Below are 25,601 nucleotides of genomic sequence, written 5' to 3' on the forward strand. Positions count from 1 at the left end.
GATTTTCATGATTGTGAAGCAATATATCTCAAGTTAAATCCTTTGATGGGAAGAGCTTTTGTCTAACCCACTACAACACTTTGAGGGCTCTCGTACTTGTCTGTAGTGCCTCCTGTAAAAAGAATTAACAGACAACTGCAGTGTAATCCACTAAAAAGCCTTTTTAGTGAAAGCTGCTTTAAATGGCCAAGCAACATTTATGTTGTGCTCCTGTAGTTAGTGTTGCTAGCTGTGTGATAGAGATGTGTGCTGTGTAATTGTTACAGAATAGATGAATGTGATTCAGTGACACAGCACAGATTGCTGAGCCCCAGAGGACCATGGACTCCAGTAAACCTCTAAACTAATACATATAACAAAATAATTGAGATAATACAGGGTTTGACCAGTTTTTGTTAGTTATTGCAAGGTTTAAGTGTATGCTTTAAGAGAAGTCATTAAGTATGAAAGGAAATGGTAGATAGTCAGAACTGAATGAAGTATTGTATAGGTTTGTCAAAGGAAAGTTATATCAAACTAATTTTTTTTTTTTTTTCACTGGAAATCTGGTGTTTTGGTGTTTTTTTTTTTTTTTTTGTGAGGACAAAAATAAATAAAATACATCATTTAAATCTGTAAAAACATTTCCTTCCAAGGCAGTTCACAATAGAAATGGTGCCTTTATGAAGCCAACCAGTTTTAAAGCTCAGCTTGATCCGTTTATTAAATGGGAAATAAGAGATGATTGCCTGTGATAGCAGGGGATGAATTTGATATTTATCAGGAGACCAAGGAAATCCCTTCCATTCTGTGCTCCTTTATGCCTGTATGATATCTATTCAGTGATTTGACTGAGCAAGGCAAATTTCATTTTGGATTAGTGAAGCATATAGAAACTATATGAATATTGCCATTTCCAATTGTGGGGTGACTCTCTGCACAAGTATGTGAACAACCTAGGAGTGACTGACATGTAGCAGAATAATGACCCCATAAAAAAGAAAAAAAAATAATCAGCTGTTTCTGTTGTGTTTTGTTTACTTGTTTGTTTAAATGGATGATGATTTAACATAAGATTTCTCCCTCTCACCCTCTGGATTGCTGATAATAGCAGTGCACCTAGTATAGAACCTATGTGGATTACATAAAGCTCTTATCTAATTATTTGTGCAGGTATATATTTGTGTGCAACAGGGAGAAATCATACTTTTTTATTCAATAACGTTTGTTTTTTCCCCATGTGATCTTTGTAACCATTCTTCAGATTCGACTGAAAATTGCCCTTCTCTTGAGATTTGGCCAGTTAATCAAGAAATGAGAACATTAGCACAAAAGCCTGATACTGGTATATATGTGCTAGTTAAGACTCAGGAAATAGGTCCCTTAGGAGCTGTTGCCTATCAAGCCTGATCATACAGAGAGAACCTGCGTTATGTTGCAAGGACCAAACAAACATTTATAAAATGCGGCAGCCAGGAGACTATAATAGCAAATGTGGTCTCTTCTACCATAATCATTACACAGAAGAGCAAGAGAATAAAAGGGGAAATATGAAGGGAAGGGCATATTTTAATAACGTAAGTCTTGTTTTTGTTGTATCCCAGCTGGGAAAAAATACTGGTGAGCAGTCTTTCAGGAGCTTCTCTTTATTGATAACGTGTTCTTCTCTATTTAAAATCTGAAGTATCTGTTGAAAGTTACATGCTGTTCCTTTCTGTTCATTATCCATAGTACTTTAATTCTCTGCACTAAGACTTAAAATGTAAATTCTGGAAAGGAAACAAGCTTGATTACTCCAACACAGAGGCAGTATAGTGAAAGGCTTCTCTTTGTAGAGGTGTGCATGTCAGACGAATTGATTGTATGCTGCTCACGCTGGCAGCTCTGCCTGTTTACCATAATGCTGGCAATACCTTGCCATTTCAGACCCTTCTTTCTGTAGCAAAAGTTAGGAAAACTGCTGAAAGTGTTGTATAATGAGAACAACCAACTCACATGAACATACTTTGCCGCAATTACTCTGCGGCCACTAAAAATACAAAATGGGTTTAATTATATTTTAAAAGACTGTTTCTTCATATAACTCTTGTGTACCCATGTCACGCTATCTAGTTGAGGCTATATCTTTTGAGCTATTAACAACTTCAGAGGATGGGGAAAAAAAATGGTTTGTGTGCAATGGGAACAGATTTACTGAAGTTTACAGCTAAATTTGCCAGACTTTCTCTTCTTACTGGAAGCGTTATAGCCCTTGATACAACAGGCCAGAGAGGCTGCCCAGAGCCCACACTTTCCCAAAAGCAAGAACGTACAAACTATTTGAAAACACAGTTGTTCTATTTCGTGTAACCATTATCATTAAAAATATCAAATTACTTTCTGAAAACAATGAAATAATTTTGTTATTTCTCTCTGAACCGGGGGAAAATAAAAACCATCTTCTCTCCCTGTTATTAATTACTGATAGAATGCAGATACTGTTACCAAATTTGAGATTTCAGCATTCAAAGAGAGATGCATGCATAACCCCTGCGTGTCTCAGAACCCATTTCCAATTGTGCCTGGCTGAAGTAGATGGCAATCACTGCTCTGGCCGGGCACCTGGAGATGAAGCATGCATCAATGAAGCGTGGAGGAATGTGAGCAAAGAGCACACATTGTTCAGCCTCCATGGCTGCTATTGAGTTTTCTACAGGTAATTGTCAAAAGAAAAGCTTCAGGAAGGAATGTGAAAAAGGAAAATGAAATAGTTCTGCTTATGTTTTTGTAGAGCTCATCAGAAATGCATGGAGCAGCACAGATCTGTGGAAAAGTTCATGTTTGAAAATAAAGCAGAAACAGGTAGTGACTGTGGTTTAATTAGATGTAGGAGCTGATATTTTGGTAATGAAAGATAAACTGTCCTCTAAGAATAGGAAGGCAAGGCTGGTTTCAAACTCTGAAAGTTATGCAGAAGGCAATCTTCAATCTGCAGCCAGTGGTTATGGCTGTCTCCTATGTGAATGAGATGGAGATCCTGAAGGAGAAATGATCCAAGAAAATGTAATTAAATAATTTATTTGAGTGCATGTATACTGAACAAGGTTCAATGGCAAAAATAGCTGTGGGGATTTTGCAATCATAAGGAGTGACAGAGAAATCTTCAAAAATATTTAAAAAGGCAGCTTTTCCTGTGTATTCTGTGATTTCTTGTAAGCTGTGCAGATGAACAGCGAAATGCACTTTTTAATACATGGAACTGTTAACACTCATAGTCCATGTTGAGTTGTGAAGATTTTTTCCTCAGTGTTTGAGTAGTTAATTTTATTACAGATTGTAGATCACTAATGCTGCTGTGTTCACAAAGTTGACTAAGACACAGGAGTTTTAAACAGATCCATCTAAAAGTAGGAACAACTTTTCGAGCCTCCAGTTGTCTTAACATACCTAAAACAAATGTTAAGACTTGTTTTCCTTTTTTATGTCATTGTTCAAGGCAGCCATTGTATTGTGTAACATCTGATGTAGTAGTCTAAATACATGACAGGTGGTTTATGTGCTTTATGCGGAGCTACACCTGCGGCTGGTGGCCCAGTGAGGCTCTGGGGAGAAGATCTGTGTGAGGGACCTTGGTTAACAGAAAAAGGGAATTGGTGGAGGTTTGTACTGAACACTTTGGGTGTGTTTAAGTACACTAGAAGAGGTTCTTTAAATTTTCCTCCATGCTGCGAAAATGATATGACTACTAACTACTTCAATTTTGGAACAAGTCTGTGGTGTATGTTACATCCATGAGAAACTTTGTCTTTTAATATATAACCTATTGGTGATTTATAGAGACCGAAAAAACCTTATGAGTTTGGGAGTGTGATCAAATCAGTTATTTCTGGAAGTTAGATCTCAGTATTATCCATCTAGGCTCTCAGAAGCTGTCTTGTTCTTCTAAGTGTGCTCTTCTTGGCTTTCCTCCCGACAGTGTGTACAGGTGGAATTTGCCTTTCAGAAGAAAACTACTTTCCAAATAAAGAAATAATTGCTAGATGCAGAGATTTTCACAGCTAGTTACTTTCCATAGTAAATCAAAATTTTAAGTCAAATCCCTCTGTTGGTGTCCAATTTTTCTCTCCATTCACCCCAGTGTAAATCAAAATCTGTGTTATTTTCAGCATAAAAGAGTGCTTGATTACTGTAATAGTAAAGATTTTTAAAAAGATACATTGTACATCTGTTGATTATGGAAGTGCTGTAGTTAGGGTTGTGATTCCTCCTCTAAGCACCTATTTACAGGCACAGACAAGCTGTTGATACAGATCTGTCTGCTGTCCGGGAAGAGCCAGGCTTTTTTGTAATTGCTTGGATAAATGACAGCGTGTCTGGTCCAAAACTGACTGTGTTTATATTTATCAGTAAGAAAGACACACAAAGAAGCTAAATGTGGTTTTTGCCAGATAGAGTCTGTTTAACTTAGCTTTTGGTTAGCAGTTTTGGATGTGTCGCATCCTAAGTTGAAAGTTATGGTTGGGCAGTGGGAAGGTGAGCTGGCTGTGACTGCACCCCAGCTTACAGGAGGGTGGCAGAAGGAACCTCTGCTGTACAAGGTGGGACTGGTGGAAGGAAAATGGGACATGCAGCAAGTGGAGAGGCTTGGGTGTGAGCTGACATGGGGAACCTCTGGGAGCGAGAGCAAGGACACAGAGCTAAGAAGAAAGCTTTCCACAAGGATTTAGCTACTGTTGTGCACAGGGGGCATAATCCAGGAGGACTTCTAAAGTCAGTCTGCCAAGGGGAAGTCCAAAAAGGGCCCTGAAAACTGTATAGGGCAAGGGGAAATTTGTTTACAGACACTAAAATATCAAGGGAAACACATAGGTGACTGAAGGTTGCTAATGCATAGGAGCCAAGGAGTGCTAGATGAATGATGCTTCTCTTGTAAATACGTAGATGTGTTTGCCAAAATAATGCAACATAAAGACAGACTTTTTGTTATTGTTGTTAGTGGAGGTGTATCTACTAACAGGTAGGAGGCTATTTTAGTCTTTTCTTAGATGTGTCCTTTTTGTATGTTTGCTTGAAACCAGCATGGAAAATTGTCCCAAATGCTGCATTAACAAAATGACATTTGGGATGACCTCTTAGTACATCTGTAATTCAAAATTGCATTTTTTCAGTAACTCTGATTTTAAACTTATAGATTATAGTTCCAGTGCAATATAAATACTTAAGTAAGTCTCTGTAATAGCCTGTGTCCCTCACTTTGAAATGAGAAACCCATGACAAGGATCTATGAAACAGTGTAACAACTCTTTTTAAGGGGAAACAGTTGCAATGTTCTGATTTCCCTTTCTATATATTTTTTGCTGCATTTAACCTTATAATTGAAGTGGCTATATGAATATTTATTTATTTTTAGTCTTCATTCCTTGTACTTGGTTGTACATACAGAGCTTCACCTGAAGCTATTAAACAGAAATGTAAGCATAAGTAATGATGTTTCTTAATGTACAGGTTAATATTTACAGTGGGTTTATAAGCAACTTTTACTATATGGAATATATTTTATTTTGAGTTGTTGTTTGCGTTCATAATGCAGTTCTAGGAAGGTTCAAGATGCTGGTTAACCTTTGAAATGTATTATTTGCCTAGTACTTAGCAGAGATGGATGACAAAGAAGTGTGCATTAAAGCCTCTCACAACACAGGATCATCAGTCTTCAAGTAGTTCAGCTTCACGCAGTGCGCTTCTCTCTGGGATGCACAAAGGCTACAGCTCATGGAAGCCTGATGCATCCAGCCTGCTGCTTTTCCAGACTCTCAGTGGAAATGTCAGTTGGACATTACTAAGTGTCTCTGCCTTTCTTTAGTATCTCTTCAATAATTTAATATATTGTCTGACTCTGTGGGCTGAACTCATAACCTATCATGTATTATTTTTTTTGTCTTAATGGCTCTGACTCTAGAATCTAAGTCTGTGTTTGAATCCTACTGTTCACATGAATTATTTTTGGTTTGGTCACAGAAGTAATTAAAACCATAAGCTTCTAATGAGGAATGTAGGTGTAAGAAGGATTGTAGATCATCATTACTGGTGGTCCAGCAGTACAGCATTCTCAACCTTGACATTAAAATTATGTTTGGTGAATAATGCATATACTTTTTGGAAAGTCAAATTAAAAACAAAATCAATTGTTATTATTAGAGCCTTGTGTAACTCCCTGATATCAGCCATTCATGGCATGCTGTGAATAAAGTCCTGTGATAAAAATGTTTAAAGATGTATTGGTAGTTTGTCAAACTACAGGAGCCACAATTTTGTCTGTTGTTTTTGCAAGCGTGCCTTGGTGTGCCTAGCTGAATTCCTAGTAACCAGTGCAGAAAGAGCTCTGTGGGAGTTTGCACCCACACTGCTGGCTGGCAGCTGTCTTTATGTCCCAGCTCATGTGCCTTCCAAACAGATATTGCCTGTGATAGCTTCTTTAGCTTCTATATATATAGCAAAGTTAAGATATAAAACTATTATTACAAAAAAGCATACAGTGATGAAAATGATACACAAAAATTTCAGGCAGCAAATAAAAAGGTTTTTATTTCAATTGTGGAAGCACATATTTCCACTTCAACTTTGGTAACAGCCATAATTTGAAAACGGGACACCGTCATTATTGCAATAAACAAAACTGTTAAATGTAGATTAATGAGATTTTATCCTATTTAATACCTAGGATGAAGATCGAACAGAGGAGGACAACAGCAGAGTTGAGCCTGTTGGACACGCAGACACTGGCTTGGAGAACAATACCAATTTTTCCCTGGAGTAAGTTACTGGCAGAACATATTGTTTTAATGATGAGTTTTGAGACTGAACATAGATTTGCAAAAACCTCAGGACCTGCTCTTAAGAAAACAGGGCAGCCTTTTTTTAGGTCATGTGTAGTTTTGTTTTTAAACAATTTATTTCACACACCCTTTTTGAGGCAGTTTTTAAGAAACTTAAAAAATCTTGTGTCAAGGATAAACACTGGAAACTTAATGTTTCTAAGTGCTGATGCTAAGTGCTGATTTTCTGCCTCAAAGAAGATGCTTATTTGATGGAACTCTGAAAACTTGGTGGAAGGAATTGGGTCAGTGGTAGTACAAATAAATTAACGGACAGGAATTTCAAGGGGGAAAATCTTATTACCTGTGAACTGTTCACAGTCTGCTTGGAAGGCGTGTGGGATCACAGAAGTTGCATAGTCAAATGGTGACATCTGTTAAACAATACTTGCTGAGTTTACTCCATTCCATTTACAGAATCTCCTGTAATTTCAAAAACTGCTTGCTAAATAGGATTTATGGAATTTCTGTCAAATTTAATACTTCTTGATGTTGCTTTTAATTAACTCATTGGCCTTGCATCATGCATGGCCTCCTACTTTTCTGTTTTGATATCATACTTCTTTGTATGTTTGTTTGAAATACTTGAAATACTACTGAAATACTTTGGCAAACTTTTGAGAAAATCTGTGAGAAGCAGAGTTGAAACAGTATCTCTTAGGAAGGGGCCATTTCTTTTCATTCTCCATTTTACAGAGTTGAAGATTTGAATTTGGAATGTAATTTTGAAAGAAAAACAGTAGAAGAAAAATGAGTGCACAGGCCTTAAATGTATATATTAGAAAAAAGGAAAGATACTGGCTCAAGCGGTAAAACAAGTTAAATAGTGTAATCTGGCTGTGAAAAGTGGATTTTTGTTTAGGCTGTTCTCCCACTTAGGACAGTTCCGGGAGGATCACAGGATGACATGTATCAGGGTTTTGGTTTTTTTTTTTTGTTTTTTGGTTTTTTTTTGTATGTTTTTTTTGCTTGTTTTTTTACTATAATAGGAAAGTCAGAAAGAAAGTCGATCATAAGTAGCATAGGTATAACAGCAGTAATAGATGTCTGTTAGAATGTCTTCAGGGTAAGGAGACATTGCTTGATTCCTGTGAGTTTCTCTGCATGAAAGTTAATGAAAATGTAGTCTTACTGTACAGTTAGAAAAAAACAAAATTAGCTGATACATAAACTGGGACAGGAAACATTGCCAAGTGCTGTAATATGATCAATCCTATAGTGCTTGTCCAAAGCTGAAGAATAGCACTTTTTTTGGCTGCTGTATCTCAGCTCTCCCACACTTTCAGTACTTCCTAGGGCTAAACAATGGTGACAGAGTATTTCCATTACATCATTTAAAAAATAGGTTAAAAACAGACACAAAATGTGGCATAAAACAAGCATAAAACTTACCTTAAAATTTGGGAAAAAAAAATGTGAAAGAAATGTAAACCACACTAGATTACAGAATTTGTGTGACTTCCTAACAGTGTGTGATCTGGTTATTATCGGATTCCAGATAGTTTTTGTGGTGTGCCACCATATGATCAAGAGCCTATTGAAGGAAATAGAAAATCTTTTACTGCTATCACATGGCATTGGTCTTGCTCTTTGCTCCGTTTCTAGATGAAATTTGATTTGTATGCTTAAGAGAAACAAGCTTCTCAAAGATGTGTGTATGCATTATATACATATATATTTACAGTGCCAGGAGACATGAAAAAAGTATGCAATGCCAGAGAGAGGTATAAGTCACGAATTTAGATTGTGTCTTTTGATCAGATCTGTCGCTTCCAAATTACAGAGAGGTTTGGCCTTTGTGCATTATTTTCTCATCTGTGTATGTAGGCCTCTTTATGGCCTATGGGCTATGCTCCACCTTTCCAGCTGTGTACATGTTTCAAAATCATCAGCGGGTTCGGTCCAAATTTATTTCCAGAATCTTTGCACATATTTTTTCTGAACTCGTGCTTTCCTCTTATACCTTCTGCTGGAAGAAAGTAAAACTGAAAACAAAATGAATGGTTGCTTCAGGAGCACATGTGGTTTTTTGGGAATGTTATAGATACATCTTAATGGGGAAACTTATTCTCCTAAGGAGTTATAGATACAGCAAGCTTTCAGTAAAAGAAATGGCAACACAATAAAGCTAATAAATTCATTGTAAAAGCAGAAGAATTTAAAGAGTTATAAATTTAACAATCCTCATTTAATTAAGAAGTAGTTTTGTTAAGACAAATATTAATACTTGGAGTTGGGTCTCCCTTAAGTAAACAAATAAAACACGCTACTGTTATGGTCAGATTTAGCTTTTTGGGGAAAAGTTGTATGTGACACTTAAGATATTTCTGTTTGGTAGTAGGCAAACAATTAAATCTGGCTTTATAATAAGGGAAAAATAGAACAATATCCGTGTGATGATTATGCTTATTTTGATACAGCAAACTAAGTATCAGTTGCTTTGATTTTCACTTATTTTATTAATCAAACTATTTTTAATGATTGATTTCCTTTCATGCTATCAGATTACTATTCAGGTATGTAGCATTCAAGGATGCTTTCATCACCATGATGTAATTTTTGAAATGTTCTTGTTTTTGTGTGGGGTTTTTTGGTTCATTCACAGTACATGTTCATATTCCCTCATTCATCGTTGTCTCACAGTGATATGGTAAAGCTCGTAGAAGTCTCCAACGACGGTGGGCCTTTGGGAATCCATGTAGTGCCTTTCAGTGCCCGAGGTGGAAGGTAACGTATCGTGTAGGATTTTAACTGAATCATAACTTGCCATGTTTTATCTTAGTTATGTTAATTCTTGTATTGTGTGCATTTAGTTTATGTGGAATATTGAATGTTTCTTAAAAGGAAGCCTCACTGATTAAGAAAGGAAGAAATGCAAGTTTTCCGACTGTATCCTATAATGTAAATGTTCTGCTTAAAATAAGTTCGAATTGTAGGGCTGTAATGTGATCCCATGGAAAAGTGAGGTATTAGGATGTTTACCTTCTGGCTCTTATAAATTATAATCTGCTCCTTTAGTTCAGGTGGATATTTAGGCAGCATTTCCCCACTGATTGTTTATAGCCACATGTTCCAAAATATCAGCAGTCTAAACCAGAGGCTTCCTGCATCTGCACTTGATAAGAGAGGAAGAAAAAACAATCATTATTCTTTTGATATTTGGTATTGTCCCATCTGTTGGAGTTAAAAATACATAGCAAAAAAAGTTGAAACATTATGTTTTTGGAGAAGATTAACGTGTTTTGATTGACTCAGAAGCTGGAATTACTAAAGCTGGAATGGTTTTCTAAAAAGTGCGAAGAAAATAGTCTACTATAAAAAAATCATTGAGGGGATTATAATACTAAACAGTATGCAGCACCTCTAATGCTTCCTTTGGTAGAGATTTAGCGTTTAGGTCTTTAATCAAAACACTAGCATAGTCTGAGAAAAATAGCTTTACTGTTATAGTAATTAGTGGTGGATTCAAAGCTTTAATGTGTATTGAAAAAAAAAAAATTGTCACTGATAGAAGCGAATTTTATTTTGTTGCAGCATCAGCAGTGCTCTGACCTACCTTGACTGTTTCTTTCTCCCAGCAGCTGTCTTCTGCTTCCTTCATCATTTTAGGGTAGGGGTATCTGCTGCTCTAGAGAGCTGTGCTTACTCTCAGCTGAAAAAGCCTGTGGGGAGAGACACCTGTGTCCATGGCTTCAGAGAGTGGGGGATTAGCCAGAGATGGAGAGGACCTCACTGTTTACAAAGCACTTTTCCCATACTTTCCATGTAATTGTAGATTTGGAGGAAGACCAATGCTCTTCTGCCCTCTTATTTCTCACTCCAGCAGACGGCTGTCCCTTCCCTGGCTGCAAAGCACTGCTACATTGAGAAAAATTATTTGAGCAAGGGATCTGCTCAATAAAAACATAAGTATACAAAACTAAAGTCAATAAAGACTTTAAACGATGTCCAAGAAGAAAATATTGGACAGATTGTGTAGCTTAGTACAGCCTATTCCATTTGCCCACCATGTTTTTCATCTATTTGATGTTCAATTGCAGTTAAGCTGTACTTTCAATTCTTTTCTTCCAATTCCTTCCACTGCATTTTGAAAATGTTACTTATATAAGCAATGGGTATTAAAATGATAAATTTTAGAAGTGTAAAACCATACTGATTTTCCTCTTTCCCATATGCAGTCAGCACGGGCCTTCTGCCACCAAAAAGAAAGTAAGCACCCCAAATCTTTAAAAAAGTATATGCCATATCTATGTTCTTTCTTTATTTAGGGATAATATATGGCTCTTTTGTGGAAAGCTTGGATTTGGAGTAAAATCTGTCTTCTGTATTTACTTTTGATCTTGAACAAAATTTGTAAGGTCTTCTTCCATATCTGTTTAGATGCTACTGATTTTATGTTCTGGAAAAACGAGGGTTTTTTTCTTGATGAAAAATAAAACTCTCTTGGTTATTCTCTGAGAAAAGCACTATTGATTTATACAGACATAATCATACTTTCATTTGCTTATTATCTGTCTGTTTTTACCTCGACAAATCCATCTGTCCTTTATTGGCCCTTTAGATCATATGCTTTAGGTAACAGTTTGTTCACCTTGTCAAAAGAGAGGAGGGGTATACATATTCATCACCTTATGGCTTGAAATTTGTTGAGATAAAAGTTTTGTTTACAAAAGCTACTTGCACATTTTTCCAGTGGTACAAATGAGATGGTAAGCAGAATAGGAGGCATGAAAATGAATGCAGAAAGAAAGAGAAAATAGAAAGTGAACACTTAAGTATTTAGGTAAAGAGAAGAAAAGAAAGGGAAAGAATGAGAAGAATGAGAGAAAAGCATAAAGGGAGAGAAAGTTCTCAATCTGTGCTTCTTCTACAGAAGAAATTATGTGATCAGAGAGAAAGCACTCAGGTTTTGCAAGCTTAATAATAATTGTATCACAATTTACCATTAGATTGCCTTTTCTACTTTTAGGAATCTTTGAAATCTTCTCAAGCTCTGGACAGTTGCTGAACTTCTGCCATATCCTTCTCTGAAAGGAGGTTCAGCTGACACAAGGCATATATGAAATAACATAAGAAATCTCTGGGAATAACAGTGGGGAAAGCTCCAAGACATAGTCCCAAGACTACTGTAAGGTCTATGTTATTAAAACAGAATAGAAAAGGATTTGGATATTCACCTGAAAATCCTAGAAAAGCAGTGCCATTAATAAGTATCAGATGTTATTTTGGTGCAGAGCACTGATTCTGTGAGGCTTTGCCTGTTGTCCTTGCTTTCAAAACATGCCAGGGAATCCAAAATAAACCATACTTCAAAAATCTGGCAGCTAGAAATACTTAGGACATTTAGGGTGTATAACCTCAAAACACGGAATTAAGAATATTAAGGAAGTCTGAGAAGGACGTGAAAAATAGGAGATTGAATTTTCTTGTCAGTTTAAATCAAAAAGTTAACAAATTTTATTAAACAGTAAAAAAAAAATTACAAAATCGATGCATACACAAACCCTGTACAAGAAAATTGTTACACATTCTTCTGTTCTGTAGTTCTCTTATTTTCGTGCTTTTAGTAGAAGTGCCATTTCTAGAATGAGTTTGTATTTCTCTATAAAACTGGTTCTTCTCAAGACACAAAGAAAATTGAAGTCACATCTAATGGCTATTGTGTACACTGAGATCCCTTCATACCACCTTCAAGGTGTCTTTCTAACAATCCTATTGTATTTGATCGTCTATTAAGTATGTGTTAACTTCTGCATTTCCAGCCTTTTAAGTTTCAAAAGTAGCCATTGGGAAAAGATTCCTGTGGAGTAAATGTAAATTCCCTCACTCTTTTAGCTGAATTCAAGGCTTTCTTTGTCTGATCTCGTCCTTTTAAAAGTTACATAAACTTAATTTGAAGTAGTATTCAAGCTGAGATGCTAAGGAGTGGTTGCCAAAGATTGGAAATTGATTCCGGCATGAAAGCTGATAAAGTTATTTTAGTGCCCTGCATCGCTCGGTGACGTAAATGTTGTGCAAAGAAGTTTACGTGCAATTTAGCATTGATCAGCCATTATAATTTATCTTGAACAAACAAGTTGATTTGCCGACTCAGACCCTCTGCTCTCAGGAAATTTGCACCATACTGGTGTTCCCGTATCTCAGTGTTGCCTGGTTTGTGGGAAGCTGCTACGCATCTGCTTTTAAGCCAATCATTATTTTTGTCCCTTAATCGAGTTTTTGCCTTTTCATGCTAGTGACTTTACATAGACATCTAAATTGGTTATTTTCTGTTCTGTCTGATTTGATTATATTAGTTAGTTTGTAGGTAATAGATAATAACTTCAGTGTGAACGTGCAATGGGCATTGATGGCTGAATCGTTTTCTGGATGTTCAAAATTATATTTTTATTACTTTCATGTATTTACACTGTCAGTTTTTATTATGACAAATTATCATCATTTCCATACAGCTGGGTGGCATGTGGGGAGTTCACAATTTCAAAGAACTACTCAGAAAAACTCAGGCAATTTAGATGTCAATAAAACACTTGCCACTTATTTCTGGTTTTATCATTGGTTGTAATTTGTATTTAGAACTGAAATGTTAACTCATGTAGTTGAGTTTATTTTAATTGTATAATTAGAGTAATGAACCTTGTGGAAATACAGTGGTGCAAATGCTAATATAATCTAAGCTGTTTACATTCCCAATTATGTATTTAAAACAAATACTAAGATAGATCTCTGTACTTCAGTACTGTTTCCGTTCTATCCCCATATCAGCATAAAACAGCACAGCTACCAAATTTCCACTTAGAATTGTTGTTCCTGTAGGGTTGCAGCTTTGCTATGTGTTTGCAGAGTGCAGAAGTTCATACATTTAACTCCACAACTTATGTTGCAGAACATATTTACTGACTTTAACTGAAAAAATTAAGCAAATACAAATGCGTCCATATATATTTGTCTGCTACATTGTTGTGTACAAACACACACACTTATATATATCTATATTGGTTTTGGTATTTTAGACTAGATTTGTTTGCAGCATTTCAAAATTTGTAGCTTTCCTGATGTAGGAAAAGTAGTACTGAAACTATAGCAGAGCTGCCTCTCAACTTATTGGAGTTACTGCTGGTAGCATGTGGCAAGGAAAAAATCCAATTAGTTTTGTTTACCATATCAGATCCACTCCATTTATCTGTGCTCACTGCAATAGCAAACATGAGTTCCATAATGCCTTTTTTAGAGTAAAATTCCAACATCTGACAATAATATGCTGAAGAAATAGTGTACAAAATTTTGTTATTAAAATTTTTGGGTATGTACATTTTCTACAAGTTCTAGGACAATTTACTCTCCTAAACCAAGTTCAGGAGATCATTTACAGAACGGTGTCTAAAAGGAACTTTTTTCCACATGCCTCTTTAAAAATAAATAAATAAATGAGAATTTGGGCATTGTGAAGATCGTGGTTTCAGATTTGAGGCAGGCCTTCATCCAGCCTTGAATCTGTTCTCGTGTCCTCAGCTTTACGTGCCTCAGTTAGGCTAGCTCTAACACCTGTTAGAAAGAAAATTCCTCATGAACACCATATGTTGTGTCTAAGATGTGCAATCTTGCATTAGGAGAATTCATAGCCTTTGTTTAATGAGATTATTTGCAATTTTGACTGGTAGCTCACTTATGTGTTACGTTACCATTGGTTAAAGATTAGTACTATTTCTACTAGGTTCAAGGATGGAGGTGGGTGAATTAAATTTAAGAAATGAGAAACCATGCATAAAGATATGTCTTGCATTAATAATTTATTAATATTACTTCAGAATGCAAATTAGTAGAAAGTTATTTTTCTAGAAAAATGCTATGCAAAAGCCACTAATAGGCCAATTGCCTTGTATTCTTAAGTATGTGCAGATGTTGCAATGAAGTAATCATAGCATTTTACATAGTGAATAATTGCCACAATGTTAGCTTTGAGTATTGTAGTTTATGTAAAATGTTTTGATATCTACATGATAATATCTTGAGATTTCTGATCTATAGCCATACAAACAAAAGGTCTTTTGCAGTTACTATGTATGCTGTCATGCAACCATTACACCAGTACACTTCCAAATTATGAATTCTGTGGGCATTATAGTGGGCACACCCACGTGGAATTGCCCTTGGGTATGAAGTGAGAGAAAAGGAAGAGCAGACACAGTCCTTTCCTCTCCTCCTTCAAATATTATGGTGCTTTTCTCTCAAGTGTAATCTTCTCACTTTCGATTTTTAATTGCTCTTTCACTTTTAGAGATACGTTTTCAATAACTTCACATTGTGGGCTCTACCCACATTGTCTACCCAGAGAAATTCAACAGTTTACATGTGAAAACATAGCAAATTTGTATTCTAAACATCAGTTTCAAACGTATCAAAGCTGTAATTCTGATAAAATGAATGTAGTGAAGTCATACATATATTTGTCTTTTTCTTAGAGAAATGGACATACTTTTACCATTGACATTCGTAAATATTTAGTTCTTTCTGAAACTAAAAACATAGTGCTTTAAGTTTTGTTTTCTAGAATTTATGATGTCAAAAAAAAGCCTGAGATTGTACTCAAGGCTTATAGCAGTAAAAAGGGACGACTATTTTAAAATTTTCTTCTGTGTTTCACTTCCTGTGACAATTTCTCAATGAATAAATAATGGGGAAGGATAGGACTAGATACTCACCAGTATTTTGGTTTCCAAATATTTTCTGAAATGCTTGGATTCTACAGGAATGATACTTCAGCTTGATGGACCGTGTCTGGTCATTGTTTACCACTGTTATTGCAAAGAAATAGATTGCTAATTGCTACAGCTGAGCTAAAGTCAATCCCTATCATAGTTAGCATGAGAAGCTGCACCCAAACAGTCCATTGGGTACCAAATGAGGGTGTTGAAGGTTTGCCACTCATGGCACCTGTGCAGGTTGAAGATTAGGCCTGCAGTATGCTAGATGTTTGTAAAATACACCATATCAGTTGAAGACAGAATAGTATCAGTTAAATGTTATTGTCTAATTCAGGCTTAGTTTGATGATTTGTGTTGTCAAAATGATTTATGTTGTTTTTCTCAGAATCTGTTTACGTGTGCAGATCCTTTCAGCATCATGCCTTAATGTCTCTAGAAGGTTCCAAAGTGGAAATACTAAAAAAATTGTTTCTTTTACTCCTTCATCTGGCTTGTACAAGGAAAAGCATGACTGTTCTGTAAAATAAATGTCTTGCATGCATATGTTGGTGCTATCTTGAGATATGAAGAATTTAAAGTGGAAGACAAAGTTAAAGTTAATTTTGCTATTCTGACCCATTTGATGAAGTGCTCAAGTACACATCTAACTTTTGAATCATAAGAAGTCCATTTAGTCATCACTGAGTACTTATTTTCTTTGAGATATTTGTGAACTGCAGTGCTATGTTTATTGTAATTTTTGTTCTAAAAGGCATGTTGTGGTCTTGCAATTCCTGTCATGCAGTGAAGGGTTACCTTGTATGCTGTGAATTTGACCCTCTAATACATCCTATAAAGCTGATATTTAAAACAAAGAAACGAACAAACAAAAAACAATTCAGTGTTGGTGTGAGAATAATCCGGAAGATTTAATTCTTCTTCAAAACAACAATTCATGTATTGAAATAGGACTGACTTTTCAGACAGTCCTACCAATACTTCAGCAATTCCCTCTTCAGGATCCATTTCATAATTTCAGGCTGAATGTTTATTTGTATTTCCTCTCTCTGAATGTCAGCAAGATGACACTGTACTAAGGCAGAGGTGGTCAACTCATTGCACAGAAGCTATCAAATGGTAATTGTTTCCAGTTATTACTGAACCAATTCATCTAAGATAATACACTGAATTAAAAATGATATTTATGTTTTTATTTTTAGTTTCCTCTTTGCTGTCTTGCAAGAAAAGTTAAGGCTTACAATAAATGCATGAGATGACCCCACATTTCACTTGCACAGGAGCAGTAATGAATGGCTGTCATACTCTTTGCTAATTCAGAAATTCAGTTTAAGTTGAACTTGTTCAGCTTCAGTTAACCATTACAAAAGATGTGCATGGAACTTCTTGGTACTAAGTTCTACTCTTCAGATATCTATGCCTTTTGCAAGAATAGATCTGATGTCCTCATACTCACTGCTCTTTTTATACTCTTGACATGCTTGTTTCACCTAGGGTCTTTGTTTCGTGGATAATGGATAATAATTCAGGTAATGCTTGTAAATTATTTGAAAAGTTGGTATCTTACGCCTAGGTGAAGATGTTTTAAAATTTAGTTTCTATAATGATTATGATTAAATATTGTCAGTATGATGTTATATACTGCAAACTCTTGGAACTATAATCACTTGTAATCTTAATGTTCCAGAACCCTGGGGCTACTAGTAAAGCGACTGGAGAAAGGTGGAAAAGCTGAACAAGAAAATCTTTTTTGTGAGAATGATTGTATTGTCAGGATTAATGATGGAGACCTTCGGAATAGGAGATTTGAACAGTAAGTTTACTTACTGCATGATACATTTTGTTATTTAATTGTCAGCAGTGCACCATGCAGTAGTATGGGGCAATACAGTATTTAAGAAAAAATGATCTAAGCTTGATTTGGACCAATGTAGCTGTAGGACAAAAATTCAAGATAGTTGTTGTCATTAGAATATACACATTTCTCATTTGATTCTTTTTGCTGTGGTATTGAACATTACGGACTTTGCCCTCTTACACTGATAAACTGTTTATCATAAAGTTCCCACATGATTTTTGCTTTTATACTTGCAATACATCATGTTCAATATATACAAAGAATGGAGAGGCTTTATTTTTTAACATCTTAAAATAATTATAGTTTTATGTGTGGAAACTAAAGGGACTATATAGAGGAACTTTTTGGAGAAGTGTAAGACATGATAAATTTTTGTGTAATGGAAATCTGAAGTTGGTAGAATCCTGAAGAGGTAAATGACAAAGACTTTTAACACTGAAATCAGTTTGTATGTCACACACAGATAATTAAAGTAGAAAGCAAAAAATAGATATGCAGAAAATGTCTGATTTTAAACATGCTAATATTGTTCTGAAAGCTTACGTATGTTGAGAGCCAGAAGAATATCATTTAGGCTGATTGTCCTGTACTTTAACAATCATTTGAAATGCTTTCTTTATATCTTTATCCTTTATTGGATAGTACCTTGTCTCCACATGCTCTAAGATTCTGAATCAAAATGTAAGCCTGAGGAGACTTTTTGACTTTGTGTATTTCTCATTGTGACCTAGTGCCCAAAGTCTGTTTATGACCTAGTCTTTGTATAAAGTGTAATTTTCATTCCAATAATTCTGTCATCACTGCGATTACTGTATCTGAAGAAGCAATTATCAAGGTTCAAAGCAAGAAAGTATGTTGTAATCCTGCCGTAGAGCAATCTGCCTTTCAAGATTGTGGTTAAAATTTTTGCTTTTCTTAGTATTTGGAATGTTACTTTTTAAGCATATTTAACCATTGTGTTACCCTAAGGCAATAAACCTTAGCAACAGGCAGACAACGAAAACTATTGAACAGATTCAGGTTTTATATTTTATGCCTGAATTTCTGCTATTCTGTCAGCTCATGTTGCTTAATTAACATCAGTAATTATGCTTATAATGTCTCGTAGTCCACCAGACCTAATTTGCTAATTTTCTGTTCATTTTGAAACCTAGAGCACAGCATATGTTTCGCCAAGCCATGCGTACGCCATTCATTTGGTTCCATGTGGTCCCTGCAGCAAACAAAGAACAATACGAGCAATTGTCCCAAAGTGAGAAGAACATGTACTACTCCAATCGGTTCAGCCCCGATTCCCAGTATAATGACAGCAAAAATATTCACAATTCTGGACTTCACACGTTACAAAGAATGTCTAGAGCGGGCAACCAGTCTGATCAGACCGAGTCCTACTCGCAGCTACCTCACAGTCTGAATTCATCAGGGAAACCACCATCGGGCCTGGTACCGTCACCTCAGAAAGTCCTCACCTCCACTGTAAACAGCGGATATAACACCAAAAAGATAGGGAAGAGGCTCAGTATACAGCTAAGAAAAGGTAAGGCACCGGTGCATTTCTCATATACTGTAAGATGTATGGTGTGGTGTATGTCCTTGTGTCCAGTGCCATTGTATTAGGCGTGGCACTTTGCAGTAGCATAGGAATGGCAATGGATTTATTTCTGAAACACAGATGCTACTGGCATTCTCAAGCCAAATGGTTGCGTTGTCCCCAACAGCAGTCTTGCATTCAGTGCGTTCAACATATTTACAGAAGACCATTTTTGAGAGGGCTGTGACATTATTTCCTATCTGTTAACAAAAAAGAGAAGTGCCATGGGTTTTACAGCTTCTGTTGGCCAAAACCCAGGGAGTGAGGAATTATTCAACTAATAAAAGTAAATAAGCTAAAATGGCCTGTATTTTGTAATTTCTGAATATTTTCTGTATACTCTATATTTTCTGTATTTTCTGTAGATTTCTGAACTTTATGGTTAGCATGACTTTTCAAATTGCAGTTTTACTGTTAGATTTTAAAAGTCTATTGAATTGAGTTGGTAATATGGACTTTCTTATTTCTAGCTAGCATGTTTTTTTTTAAATCCACTGGGATGTGAAAGTTATTGTTTAAACTGTAGAGATGAAATGTGATATTTCCTATCTGATGTAATTTGAATAAGGGTTGAGAGACTGTTTAAGAGCAGAGAAGAAAGTGGTGCATGCTTATCTTGACATCTGTCTTGTATGTATATACTACATGCAGATGCAATGGTACACCCATGGAATTTTTATCATATATTAAATGCCCTTAGTGAGAAAGTTTGATATTTTTATATAATTACCATCTAGATGCTTTAAAAATTGCTTAAATTACAATGAAATGGCATTTAGATGCAAGTATTTCTTACTTCCTGATAAATGCTTTTTAAAGGATGATGCATGCTGTAAGCTCTGTGATATTAGAATGAGCATGTTTAGGGTAGGTATAAGAGCAGTATTTACATTTTGCAACAAAAAGTTTACCTGTGTGACAACATTCTTCATGAACTTTGTTTTCCTCATAGGAAATTGTATTTTCCTAGTGTTGATAATGTTTAATTATCGTTTTAGTAGAAAGATATCAAAGACAATGCATTGAATGGTAGAGATTTTAGTTTCACAGGTGCCAGGCTTCTTGTCACATTATCATAATGCTTTCTTTTCTATGAACTTCATGTGAACCACCAGATTGTGTCTTTCTGGTTGCTGAATTTTAAGCTCCACAAACTTAGATGACATAAGGTTGAGTTGACAGTTTGCTTCTGTTGTTGATGCTCCTTCAAGAAATACTTGAGGCCATCAGCTCAAGTCAGCCTGTTTGGAAAAGCATTTTGCTATTAGATGTGAAAGGAATTACTGTGCTTACAAGTAAGCTCTCAGTCACTGCAGACTTTTACCTATTTTTTTTGTGTCCATTGGAAGCCTATAGAAATGTCATTTGGACATTTATATAAAATAATTCCTAGCCAGGTTTTCAAATAATTTAAAACCATAAACAAATGAATATGGAATATTGAAAAACAACATTTTTGCACAAAACATATGACAGAAGTGATAAGAGAATGTAATTGTAATTTATTATGGATACTTTGGCTGTGATATGAGTTTAAATTTTGGTCCTCTTGCACTGGATAATATTTCATCAATAACTACTCCCCCAAGTTCTTTAATAACTTTGCTAGCACCACTATATAGATGGTTTTGCAGAGGAGATACATGCTACCTGCTGATGGAAAGTGATCTACAAGATACTTAACATCTAGTTCACACCAGAAAATATTGGATGTCTCTTACGCTAATAAAAGGTTTAAAACCCATATCTAAATTATATCAGAGGTTTGTAGGGAATATTTGCTCTTATGCTCCTCATATGAGAATAATACATTTGCAGAAATTACACCTAGCTCAGATTGTGAAGTTACAGAGAGAAACTATTTAGTATTCTGTTTTTTATGCATGGTGATATTAAAAAAAATAAATATCTGTGCATAAAGAAGGATACCTTTACATCACTGCTGTCTTTCACGTGTCCATATAATCCACTGTGAGAAGAATTAACAATGTGAGTGTTAATATCCACTGCAAGACCTCCCATTTTGGCTTTCATTTGATCACTCTTAACATATATGTGGAATAACAATCAAAGTAAAACGCTTAAGTATACCCCAAGTAGTTTGTTAGAAATACAAGTACAACAAGGATGTTGATCGTTTCGGATTGTTTCTAATGAAGGATATTGTAATAGCACAAGCTTTATGGAAACTTAACAAATGTGCTTTCTTTGTGGCTAACAGACAGCAGTTATTTCACCAATTATCATCATTAAATTTAAAAAATGTGTGCTGAGGCATACAAGCTTCATCTTGAAATTCACATTTTATTTAACCTGGGTATTTTGGTTAATGATGTAGTATATGAGTGTTGACTCCTTTTTATTACAAAGAGAGCTTACAGCTGTGTTTCTATATATTGCATGAGCTATATTATATAAAATGACACAGTAAGTTAGCCCTACAGTATGTGCTTCTGTAATTATGATTTCTTAATATTTATTGCTGTTTTGGCAATTTAAAATAACCTGAACTTTCATAGGATCTAGCAGTTTAATAAAGTCAGAAGAGAAGGTCAGTCATATGTTTCAGTCAATGCAGAATGTTTGTTGGCTTTTCTAAATGAAAATGGATATCTGTTTATCTTTCCTTTAAAGGTCAGGGCCTGAACTTTTAGCATATAGATGTAGTGTTTATTACTGATATTCAAATGCTATTAGGGTGTATAACAATCTGGCTTAATAGTTCACACAAATTAAGATAGCACAAGAGATGACAGCCATCCTGTTTATATATATTTTGATGTAAAATCATAGTAAGTACAAATAAATAAAGCAGTTCTTAACAGCTAATATATAGAGAAAATAAGATCACTGATATAACACAAGTGATATAATAAGTGTCAGGACAAATTTTGATCTCATATACAAAAGTACAGTTCCAGAGTGATTTTTATTTTTTATTTTTTTTTGCCAGCAAGAGCCAATACAATTGAGAGAGAAATTTAGACCAGCACTTATAAATAATAAATAACCTATCATTCAACAAAGGATTCTAAGGCTCAAGTCTCTGAGCTCTTGTGGCATTTAACCTAATGCTCACTAAAGCATTCAAAATGCTGCTTTTCAGTTGGATGTTATATTAATCAGATTTCACATATACTGTTTTTTTTTACATCACTATTCTAAGAAAAACCTGAAGTACTCAATCTTTGAATTAGCTTCCTCAAATTTGATTGCCCTTAAATATGGTAATACTCACTGTGTTGGATCATAGCTATCTATAACTACATTTTTGTCTGACTAAATTAAATATATCATTCTTCAGCTAAAATGTCAAATCTAAGCTCTTATTTTCTAAGTTGATTCTTTTCTTTGTTGGGCAGGGAGGGACCTGATGAGGTTTAACAGGAGCAAGTGTAGAGTCTTGCACCTGGGGAAGAATAACTGCATGCATCATTACAGGTTAGGGGATGACCTGCTGGAGATGGCCCTTGTGGCCAAGAAGGCCAATGGTATCCCAGAGTTCATTAAAAAGAGCATGGCCAGCAAGTAGAGGAATGTGATCCTCCCCCTCTACTCTGCCCTAGTGAGGCAACATTTAGACTACTGTGTCCAGTTCTGGGCTCTCCAGTTCAAAAAAGACAGGGATTTCCTAGAAAGAGTCCGGCAGAGCCCCACAAAGATGATTAATAGCCTGGAGCATCTCCTCTATGAGGAAAGGCTAGGTAGCCTGGGTTTGTTCAGCCTGGGGAGATGATGACTGTGGGAGGGTCTGATTAATGTTTATAAATATCTAAAGGAAGGTGGGAGGCAAATGGATGAAGCCAGTCTCTTCTTGGTGATGTGCAGTGATAAGACAAGCAGTAATGGCCTAAAACTTGGGCAGAGGAAGTTCCATGCTAACATGCAGAAGAACTTCTTTACAGTAAGGGTGACAAAGCACTGGAACACGTTACCAGAGAGGTTGTGGAGTCTCCTTCTATGGAGATATTCAAGATCTGTCTGGATACCTACCTGTGTGACCTATTGTAGGGTACGTGCTTTAGCAGGGGGGTTGGAGTCAATGATCTCTTGAGTTTCCTTCCAACCCTGCGATTCTGTGATACTAGTTCCACCAAACTTTTCCCTGTTTTCTCTTTGAAGAATTCTGTACAATTGGGCTTCAGTCTGTATCTCTGTGCTCCCAGAGCACAGCTTAACTGCCAGCATAGCCCAAAGAGTATTTATCTCTTGCAAAATATTATAGCTTCAAGAGAAAGAACATAGTGATAAAGGTTATTCTTTCAGCCAGAAAGCTGTAGGGATTGCCAGGTCTGTCACAGAAAGGGCCTCGTAGCCATGTTCTAGGAGATGCTTAGGCCTGAAGGAGGCATTTCAGTGCAGAGAAAAATGCGTAATTTTCATATGTGAGGAGAATTATGAGACTTCTTGCTCGTCAGTTTCCTCTTGGGTACCTGTTTGCTTGTTCCCCCTTCTGTAGCTGTTAATGATGCCTCTTATTGCAGCTTAGTACTGCAACACTTCCCAGGTGCCTGGGCACTGCACAGTGCAGCACTCGGCCTTGCCACACCTCTCTTTTTTAAAAAAAAAGAAAGAAAGAAAGAAATCATTGGAGGCAGAAATGAGTTGTTATGGATAGCTTGTAAGAAAGCTAAATTAAAATATTAAAAAGATATTAAGATATATAAAATATAAGGATATTAAGATACTGAATGCATCCAGAGGGTAACAAAACTTGGTCACAGGGCTGGAAGGCTTGTCCTCTGAGGAGGGGCTGAGGTTATGTAGCTGTCCATTCCAGAGAAAAGGAAGCCAAGAGGTGACCTCACTGCTGTCTGCAGCTCCCCGAGTAGAGCCAGCAGAGGGAGGTTCTGGGCTCTGCTCTTGGAAACTGATGACAGAATGGGAACAGCACAAAGATGCATCAGGGTGGTTCAGATTGGGTTCAGGAAAAAATTTCCTTACCTTGAGTGTTTTCAAACACTGGAACAGGCTTCCTGGAGAGGTAGGTGACTGATGCCCAGTGCCTATCGGTGTTCAAGAAGCATTTGAATAGTGCCCTTAAGATTACACTTGGTTAGCAATGAAGTGGTCAGGCCATTAGACTTAATGATCTTGTAGGTTCCTTCTAACCAAACTGTTCTAAAATTACATTATATTTGCTGTGGAGTAAAGCACATGTATAGAAAATCACTTGTTTTACTTGTGTTAAATGGTTTATACAGTGCAGCAATAAAACATTGAATCCTAAACTTGACTATTAAGTTACTCTGCATTATGTATCTGAACTGTACAGATTTACATGCATTTTTCATCATATTCTCTTGTTTTCCCACACATTTTTTTCATCCAGACTTTGAACTGACATTTTAAATTTTTATTTAAAATTTCTTTTGAAATGATTGAAATGTTCTCTTAGAAGCAGGCTGATTTTAGATTTTCTTTTGAGACGCAGTAATGGTATTTGTCACTTCTGAAATGTAGTAGATTCCTAAATTGTTTAAGTGACCTTGAGAAGTAAGATTCAGAAGTGAAGCAAATAACTTTTAGCATTACTATCCACTGAAGAAGAATACATCAAATTTCACCTTTCCATTTTTTTTCATACTTCTGATCATTATGTTCTGATCAAAAAAGAGAGAGAGAGAGAATGTTCATTCCAAACCATGCAACTGCATAAAAAATGGGCGTGCAATTATTTGTATTGTTTGGGCGTGTGGCTGCAGCAATTTTATAGACAGCTAAGAAACAGACTTATAAACAGTCATTTGCATGCACAATTATGCTGATATTCTGAAAATATGGAGCTTAAAGTAAAGGCAGTAAAACAACTTTTCAGGAAGTATCTAAAATGGTCTTGGTTAGATTGTTGGAGCCCCTAATGATGAGGAGAGGATATTTTCAGTTCAGTTCTTGCATGAGGTTCAGTCCTTAGCAAAAACTATTTTCTAGGGTAAAATAATAGGACAATTATTTTGGAAATCATCCATCCATCCACAGATCTCAAGGAACAGTCCATGGTGAAAAAGCAGGAATTTGAAATGCTCGGAAAGAGAGCGTTTATTGTGATTATTGCCACTAAATGCTCAGCCCTTCTAGTTAGTTTTGTTGTAATGTTATCTTTCCCCTTATAGTTGATAATTTCATAATTCAATGCTTTCATTAAGTGGAGATGTTTTATTTTGTAATTCAATTGTTTAAACTACTTTGTGTCACGAACTGTTAATATGTGTATCCAATATCCCTTATTATTTTATGAAAATGAGGTTGTGTTCTTTGTCCGTACTTTTGCTTTACAATCCTTTATTCCATCTGAAAACTGTTCACCCACATGGATTTTCCATATTTAGGATGTTATAAAATTTTCTCTGCATCCTTTGTGTAAGTACTAGCAAATTGCCCAATTGTATCATTATCAAATATTTTGATAAAAAGACTTTAGAGGTGAGATAATTTTTTAATGGAGGGAGATCTGTATGGAAGCACTTGAGAACTCGTACGTTTTCTTAAAGTAGAGGAGAAAGAAGAGTATGAATTACTTCAAACTCTGCTTACACTCCTGAAGGGAAAATACTATAAGAGACGTATTGTAAATAGTAAACAGTACAGATCTTTCAGATGTTCCTCATTCAGTCTCTGAA

General features: G+C 35.8%; 1 protein-coding gene across 12 annotated transcripts in view; it reads left to right on the forward strand.

The window, feature by feature from the left end:
- The window catches only part of PARD3 (par-3 family cell polarity regulator), a 434,123-nt gene that overhangs the window by 208,076 nt on the left and 200,446 nt on the right, over positions 1-25,601 (forward strand). For all 12 annotated transcript variants that reach the window (XM_085227074.1, XM_085227084.1, XM_085227082.1 and 9 more), the window contains 4 exons: positions 6,677-6,768; positions 9,474-9,557; positions 17,220-17,345; positions 18,545-18,927. In XM_085227074.1, the coding sequence (XP_085083200.1) occupies positions 6,677-6,768; positions 9,474-9,557; positions 17,220-17,345; positions 18,545-18,927 (685 nt within the window). The remainder of the gene's footprint in view (positions 1-6,676; positions 6,769-9,473; positions 9,558-17,219; positions 17,346-18,544; positions 18,928-25,601) is intronic.

The sequence above is a fragment of the Meleagris gallopavo genome, chromosome 6, assembly GCF_905368555.1.
Source record: "Meleagris gallopavo chromosome 6, MGAL_WU_HG_1.1, whole genome shotgun sequence".
Lineage (NCBI taxonomy): Eukaryota > Metazoa > Chordata > Aves > Galliformes > Phasianidae > Meleagris > Meleagris gallopavo.